At 66.5% G+C, this 10000-nt stretch overlaps 1 protein-coding gene across 1 annotated transcript in view; it reads right to left on the reverse strand.

Moving 5' to 3' along the window:
- Positions 1–8178: 8178 nt before the first annotated feature.
- NDUFS2 (NADH:ubiquinone oxidoreductase core subunit S2) overlaps positions 8179–10000 on the reverse strand; it is a gene marked incomplete at its 3' end in the record, with an annotated part of 30828 nt that continues 29006 nt past the window's right edge. Inside the window, exon 11 of the mRNA XM_078884996.1 lies at positions 8179–8244. Within this exon, the coding sequence (XP_078741122.1) occupies positions 8179–8244 (66 nt within the window). The remainder of the gene's footprint in view (positions 8245–10000) is intronic.

Here is a 10000-nt window from a genome sequence, read left to right on the forward strand (position 1 = left end):
CCACTCACCCACCCACTCACCCACCCACCCACTCACCCCACTCACCCACCCACCCACCCACTCACCCACCCACACCACTCACCCCACTCACCCACCCACCCACCCACTCACCCACCCACCCACTCACCCACTCACCCACCCACTCACCCACCACACCCACCCACTCACCCACCCACCCACCCACCCACTCACCCACCCACCTACCACCCACTCACACCACCCACCCACCCACCCACTCACCCACACCACTCACCCACCCACTCACCCACCCCACACCCACCCACCACCCACCCACCCCCCACCCACCCACTCACCCACCCACCCACCCACCCACTCACCCACCCACCCACCACCCACCCACCCACCCACTCACCCACCCACTCACCCACTCACCCACCCACCCACCCACCCACTCACCCACCCACACCCACTCACCCACCCACCCACCCACCCCACTCACCCACCCACTCACCCACCCCCACTCACCCACCCACTCACCCACCCACTTACCCACCCACTCACCCACCCACTCACCCACCCACCCACTCACCCACCCACCCACCCACTCACCCACCCACTCACCCACCCACCCACCCACTCACTCACCCACTCACCCACCCACTCACCCACTCACCCACCCACCCACCCACTCACCCACCCACCCACCCACTCACCCACTCACCCACCCACTCACCCCACTCACCCACCCACCCACTCACCCACTCACCCACTCACCCACCCACTCACCCACTCACCCACCCACTCACCCACTCACCCACCCACTCACCCACCCACTCACCAACCCACCCACCCCACTCACCCACCCACCCACCCACTCACCCACCCACTCACCCACCCACCCACTCACCCACCCACTCACCCCACCCACCCCACCCACTCACCCACCCACCCACTCACCCACCCACTCACCCCACTCTCCCACCAACCCACCCACCCACTCACCCACCCACCCACTCACCCACCCACCCACCCACCACCCACCCACCCACTCACCCACCCACCCACTCACCCACCCACCCACTCACCCACCCACCCCACACACTCTCCCACCCACCGACACACTCCACTCACCCACCCACCCACTCTCCCACCCACCCACTCTCCCACCCACCCACCCACCCACCCACTCACCCACCCACCCCACACCACTCACCCACCCACCCACCCACCCACTCACCCACCCACCCACTCACCCACCCCCCACCCACTCACCCACCCGCCCACCCACTCACCCACCCGCCCACCCACTCACCCACCCACCCACCCACTCACCCACTCACCCACTCACCAACCCACCCACCCACCTCACCCACCCACTCACCCACTCACCCACTCACCCACCCACCCACTCACCCACCCACTCACCCACCCACCCACTCACCCACTCACCACCCACCCACTCACCCACCCACTCACCCACCCACTCACCCACCCACCCACCCACCCACTCACCACCACCCACCCCACCCACTCACCCACCCACCCACCCCACACACCCACCCACCACCCACCCACCCACCCCACCCACTCACCCACTCACTCACCCACTCACCCACCACCCACCCACTCACCCACTCACCCACTCACCCACCCACCCACCTACTCCCACCCACTCACCCACCCACCCACCCACTCACCCACTCACCCACCCACCACCCCACCCACCCACTCACACCCACCCACCACCCACCCACTCACCCACTCACCCACCCCACCCACCCACTCACCCCACCCACCCACCCACTCACCCACTCACCCACCCACACACCAACCCACCCCACCCACTCACCCACCCACTCACCCACCCCACCACCCACCCACCCACCCACTCACACACCCACTCACCCACACACCACCCACCCACCACACACCCACTCACCCACCACCCCCCACTCACCCACCACCCACCCACCCACCCACACACCCACCCACCCACCCCACCCACCCACACACCCACCCACTCACCCACCCACTCACCCCCACCCACACACCCACCCACCCACCCACCACCCACACCACTCACCCACCCACCCACACACCACCCCACCCACCCACCCCACCCACCCACCCACCCACCCCACCCACACACCAACCCCACCCACCAACCCACCCCACTCACCCACCCCACCACTCCCACCCACCCACCCACCACTCACCCACCCACCACACCCACCCCACCCACCAACCCCACCCACCCACCACCCACCCCACTCACCCACCCACCACACCCACCCACCCACCCCCACCCACCCCACCCACCACCACCCACCCACACACCACCCCACCCACCAACCCCACCCCACCCACTCACCCACCCACCCACCCACCCACCACACCCCACCCACCTCCCACCCACCCCACCCACCCACCACCCCACCCACCCACTCACCCACCCACCCACTCACCCCCCACCCACCCACCCACCCACCCACCCCCCCACCCACTCACCCACCCACCCACACACCCCCCACCCACCCCCCCACCCCACCCACTCCCCCACCCCCCACCCACCACCCACCCCCACCCACCCACCCACCCACCCACCCACCCACCCACCCACACACCCCACCACCCACCCCACCCACCCACCACCCACCCCACCCACCCACCCACCACTCACCCACCCACCCACTCACCCACTCACCCACACACCAACCCACCCACCCACTCACCCACCCACTCACCCACCCACACACCCACTCACCCACTCACCCACCCACCCACCTCACCCAACCCACTCACCCACCCACTCACACACCCACTCACCCACCCACCCACTCACTCACCCACCCACCCCACCCACTCACCCACCCACCCACCAACCCACTCACTCACCCACCCACCCACTCACCCACTCACCCACTCACCCACTCACCCACCCACTCACCCACCCACTCACCCACCCACCCACCCACCCACACACTCACCCACCCACCCACTCACCCACCCACCCACTCACCCACTCACCCACCCACTCACCCCACCCACTCACCCACCCACTCACCCACCCACTCACCCACCCACCCACTCACCCACCCACTCACCCACCCACCCACCCACCCACCCACTCACCCACCCACCCACCCACCCACCCACTCACCCACCCACCCACTCACCCACTCACCACCCACTCACTCACCCACCACTCACCCACTCACCCACCCACCCACTCACCCACCCACCACCCACCCACCCACCCACCCACCCACTCACCCACCACCCACCCACCACCACCCACTCACCCACTCACCCACTCACCCACCCACCCACTCACCCACTCACCCACTCACCCACCCACTCACCCACCCACTCACCCACCCACTCACCCACTCCACCACCCACTCACCCACTCAGCCACCCACTCACTCACCCACCCACCCACTCACCCACCCACCCACCCACTCACCCACCCACCCACCCACTCACCCACCCACCCACTCACCACCACCCACTCACCCACTCACCCACCCACCCACCCACTCACCCACCCACCCACCCACTCACCCACCCACCACCCACCACCCACCCACCCACCCACTCACCCACCCACCCACTCACCCACCCACCCCACCCACCCACTCACCCACCCACCCACCCACCCACCCACCCACTCACCCACCCACCCACCCACTCACTCACCCACCCACCCACCCACTCACCCACCCACCCACACACCCACTCACCCACCCACCGACACACTCACTCACCCACCCACCCACTCACCCACCCACCCGCCCACCCACCCACCCACCCGCCCACCCACCACCCACCCACCCGCCCACCCACCCACCCACCCGCCCACACCACCCACCCACCCGCCCACCCACCCACCCACCCGCCCACACACTCACTCACCCGCCCACCCACTCACCCACCCGCCCACCCACTCACCCACCCGCCCACCCACTCACCCACCCACCCACCCACCCACACACTCACCCACCCACCCACTCACCCACCCACCCACTCACCCACCCACCCACCCACCCACACCACTCACTCACCCACCCACCCACCCACTCACCCACCCACCCACACTCACCCACCCACCACCCGCCCACTCACTCACTCACTCACTCGCCCACTCACCCACCCACCCGCCCGCCCACTCACCCACCCGCTCACCCGCCCACCCCACTCAACCACCCGCCCACCCACTCACCCACCCGCCCACACTCACTCACCCACCCACCCACCCACTCACCCACCCACCCACCCACTCACCCACCCACCCACCCACTCACCCACCCACCCACCCACTCACCCACCCACCCACCCACCCACCCACCCACTCACCCACCCACCCACCCAACCACTCACCCACCCACCCACACACTCACCTCACCCACCCACCCACTCACCCACTCACCCACTCACCCACCCACTCACCCACCCACTCACCCACCCACCCACCCACCCACTCACCCACCCACCCACTCACCCACTCACCCACCCACTCACCCACCCACTCACCCACCCACTCACCCACCCACCCACTCACCCACTCACCCACCCACCCACCCACTCACCCACCCACCCACCCCACTCACCCACTCACCCACCCACCCACCCACTCACCCACCCACCCACTCACCCACTCACTCACCCACTCACCCACCCACCCACTCACCCACTCACCCACCCACCCACCCACTCACCCACCCACCCACCCACCCACTCACCCACTCACCCACCCACTCACCCACTCACCCACTCACCCACCCACCCACTCACCCACCCACTCACCCACTCACCCACCCACTCACCCACCCACTCACCCACTCACCCACCCACTCACCCACTCAGCCACCCACTCACTCACCCACCCACCCACTCACCCACCCACCCCACCCACCCACTCACCCACCCACTCACCCACCCACCCACCCACCCACTCACCCACCCACCCACTCACCCACCCACCAACCCACCCACCCACTCACCCACCCACCCACCCACTCACCCACCCACCCACCCACTCACCCACCCACCCACCCACTCACCCACCCACCCACTCACCCACCCACCCACCCACCCACCCACCCACCCACTCACCCACCCACCCACCCACCCACTCACCCACCCACCCACTCACTCACTCACCCACCCACCCACCCACTCACCCACCCACCCACACACCCACTCACCCACCCACCGACACACTCACTCACCCACCCGCCCACTCACCCACCCACCCGCCCACCCACTCACCCACCCGCCCACCCACTCACCCACCCGCCCACCCACTCACCCACCCGCCCACACCACTCACCCACCCGCCCACCCACTCACCCACCCGCCCACACACTCACTCACCCGCCCACCCACTCACCCACCCGCCCACCCACTCACCCACCCGCCCACCCACTCACCCACCCACCCACCCACCCACACACTCACCCACCCACCCACTCACCCACCCACCCACTCACCCACCCACCCACCCACCCACACACTCACTCACCCACCCACCCACTCACCCACCCACCCACTCACCCACCCACCCACCCGCCCACTCACTCACTCACTCACCCACTCGCCCACTCACCCACCCACCCGCCCGCCCACTCACCCACCCGCTCACCCCGCCCACCCACTCAACCACCCGCCCACCCACTCACCCACCCACCCACACACTCACTCACCCACCCACCCACCCACTCACCCACCCACCCACCCACCCACCCACCCACCCACTCACCCACCCACCCACCCACCCAACCACTCACCCACCCACCCACACACTCACTCACCCACCCACCCACTCACCCACTCACCCACCCACCCACCCACCCACCCACTCACCCACCCACCCACCCACCCACCCACCCACCCACTCACCCACCCACCCACACACCACTCACCCACCCACCCACCCACCACCCACCCACTCACACACCCACCCACCCCCTACCCACCCACCCACCCATTCACACCACCCACTCACTCACCCACTCTCCCACCAACCCACCCACCCACCCACTCACCCCACCCACTCACCCACCCACCCACCCACTCACCCACCCACCCACTCACCCACCCACCCACTCACCCACCCACTCACCCACCCACCCACCCACTCACCCACCCACTCCACCCACCCACCCAACCCACCCACTCACCCAACCACCCACCCACCACCCACCCACCCCACTCACCCACCCACCCACACACTCACTCACCCACCCCCCCACCCACCCACACCACCACCCACACACCACCCACCCACCCCACCCACCCACCACCCACCCCACCCACCACCCACCCACTCACCCACTCACCCACCCACCCACACACCAACCCACCTCCCACCCACCCACTCCCCACCCACCCACCCACCCACCCACCACACCCCCACCCACCCACCCCCACCCACCCACCCACTCACCCCCACACACCACCCACCCACCCACCCACTCACCCACCCACTCCACCCACTCACCCACCCACCCACCCACCCACACACCCCACCCACCCACCCACCCCACCACCCACCCACCCACTCCCACCACCCACCCACTCACACCACCCACCCACCCACCCCACCACCCACCCACCCACCCACTCACCCACCCACCCACCCACTCACCCACCCACCCACCCACTCACCCACCCACCCACCCACCCACCCACTCATCCACCCACCCACTCACCCACCCACTCACCCACTCACTCACCCACCCACACACCAACCCACTCACCCACCCACTCCCCACCCACCCACCACACACCCACCAACCCACCCACCCACCCACCCACCCACTCTCCCACCCACCCACACACCCACCCACCCACTCACCCACCCACCCACTCTCCCACCCACCCACTCACCCCACCCCACCCACCCACTCACCCACCCACCCACCCACTCACCCACCCACCCACTCACTCACCCACCCACCACACCACCCACTCACCCACCCACTCTCCCACCCCACCCACTCACCCACCCACCCACCCACTCACCCACTCACCCACCCACTCACCCACCCACACACTCACCCACCAACCCACTCACCCACTCTCCCACCCACTCACCCACCCACTCACCCACCCACCCACCCACCCACTCACCCACCCACTCACCCATCCACCCACTCAACCACCCACCCACCCACTCACCCACCCACCCACCCACCCACCCACCCACTCACCCACCCACCCACCCACCCACTCACCCACCCACCCACTCACCCACCCACTCACCCACCCACCCACCCACCCCACTCACTCACTCACTCACCCACCCACTCACCCACCCACCCACCCACCCACCCACTCACCCACCCACCCACTCACCCACTCACCCACCCACTCACCCACTCACTCACCCACTCACTCACCCACTCACCCACCCACTCACCCACCCACCCACTCACCCACCCACCCACTCACCCACCCACCCACCCACCCACCCACTCACCCACCCACCCACTCACTCACCCACCCACCCCACCCACTCACCCACTCACTCACCCACCCACCCACTCACCCACCCACCCACTCACTCACCCACTCACCCACCCACCCACCCACTCACCCACTCACCCACCCACCCACCCACCCACTCACCCACCCACTCACCCACCCACCCACCCACCCACTCACCCACCCACCCACCCACCCACCCACCCACCCACTCACCCACTCACTCACCCACCCACCCACCCACTCACTCACCCACCCACTCACCCACCCACCCACCCACCCACTCACCCACCCACCCACCCACTCACCCACCCACCCACCCACCCACTCACCCACCCACCCACCCACCCACCCACTCACTCACCCACCCACCCACTCACCCACTCACCCACTCACCCACCCACCCACCCACTCACCCACCCACTCACCCACCCACTCACCCACCCACCCACCCACTCACCCACCCACCCACCCACTCACCCACTCACCCACTCACTCACCCACTCACCCACCCACTCACCCACCCACCCACCCACCCACTCACCCACCCACCCACTCACCCACCCACCCACCCACCCACCCACCCACCCACTCACCCATCCACCCACCCACTCACTCACCCACTCACCCACCCACCCACCCACTCACTCACCCACCCACTCACTCACCCACCCACCCACTCACCCACCCACCCACCCACCCACTCACCCACCCACCCACCCACGTTACCTTCATCTCCGACCTCTTTGGCGGGGAGACTTTGGCGTCGTCCACTTTGATCTCTCCTGTCGGCATCTGAGGACAGCGATCAGAATCACAGTCAGAGGATTTAGACAGCAGCAGCATCAGCAGCAGCAGCATCAGCAGCAGCATCAGCAGCATCAGCAGCAGCATCAGCAGCATCAGCAGCAGCATCAGGAGCAGTAGCAGCAGCAGCATCAGGAGCAGTAGCAGCAGCAGCAGCAGCATCAGCAACAGCAGCAGTAGCATCAGGAGTAGTAGTAGCAGCAGCAGTAGCAGCAGCAGCAGCAGCAGTAGCAGCAGCAGTAGCAGCAGCAGCAGCAGCAGCAGTAGTAGCAGCAGCAGCATCAGCAGGAGCAGTAGCAGCAGCAGCAGCAGCATCAGCAACAGCAGCAGCAGCATCAGGAGTAGTAGTAGCAGCAGCAGCAGCAGAAGTAGCAGCAGCAGCAGCAGCATCAGCAGGAGCAGTAGCAGTAGCAGCAGCAGCATCAGCAACAGCAGCAGCAGCATCAGGAGTAGTAGTAGCAGCAGCAGCAGCAGAAGTAGCAGCAGCAGCAGCAGCAGCATCAGCAGGAGCAGTAGTAGCAGCAGCATCAGCAACAGCAGCAGTAGCATCAGGAGTAGTAGTAGCAGCAGCAGTAGCAGCAGCAGCAGCAGCAGCATCAGCAGCATCAGCAACAGCAGTAGCATCAGGAGTAGTAGTAGCAGCAGCAGTAGCAGCAGCAGCAGCAGCAGTAGCAGCAGCAGTAGCAGCAGCAGCAGCAGCAGCATCAGCAGGAGCAGTAGCAGCAGCAGCAGCAGCATCAGCAACAGCAGCAGCAGCATCAGGAGTAGTAGTAGCAGCAGCAGCAGCAGAAGTAGCAGCAGCAGCAGCAGCATCAGCAGGAGCAGTAGTAGTAGCAGCAGCAGCATCAGCAACAGCAGCAGCAGCATCAGGAGTAGCAGCAGCAGCAGCAGCAGCAGCATCAGGAGTAGCAGCAGTAGTAGCAGCAGCAGAAGTAGCAGCAGCAGTAGCAGCAGCAGCAGTAGCAGCAGCAGCAGCAGCAGAAGTAGCAGCAGCAGTAGCAGCAGCAGCAGCAGCAGCAGCAGGAGGAATCTGAAGAGCTATGAAGCTCTTTCATATCTCACAGATGTCCAGCAGAGGGACAACACGGGTTCCCAACGTTGCAACAACAACAACAACAACAAGACACGGGGGGAGACACGGGGGGACAAAAAAACATTCCCATTGTGGTGGTGGTGATGATGGTGGTGATGGTGATGGCGGTGGTGATGGTGGTGGTGATGATGGTGGTGATGGTGATGGCGGTGGTGATGGCGGTGGTGATGGTGGTGATGGTGATGGCGGCGGTGATGATGATGATGGTGGTGGTGGCGGTGATGGCGATGGTGGCGGTGGTGGCGATGGCAGTGGTGATGGTGATGATGGTGGCGGTGATGGCGGTAATGGCGGTGGTGGTGGCAGTGATGGTGGCGGCGGTGGTGATGGTGGTGATGGTGGTGGTGATGGTGGTGATGGCGGTGGTGATGGTGATGGTGGTGGTGATGACGATGGTGATGATGGTGGTGTTCGAGTGTGTGCCCCACCTTGTTGATGGTGGTGGTGGTGATGATGATGATGGTGGTGATGATGATGGTGATGGTGATGATGATGATGATGATGACGATAATGACGATGATGGCGATGATGATGATGGTGGTGGTGTTGTCTGAGTGCGTGCCCCACCTTGTTGATGGTGGTGATGATGATGGTGATGGTGGTGATGATGATGGCGGTGGTGGTGATGATGATGATGATGTTGTCCGAGTG

Source organism: Lampetra fluviatilis, unplaced genomic scaffold (assembly GCF_964198595.1).
Source record: "Lampetra fluviatilis unplaced genomic scaffold, kcLamFluv1.1 SCAFFOLD_599, whole genome shotgun sequence".
Taxonomy (NCBI): Eukaryota; Metazoa; Chordata; class Hyperoartia; order Petromyzontiformes; family Petromyzontidae; genus Lampetra; species Lampetra fluviatilis.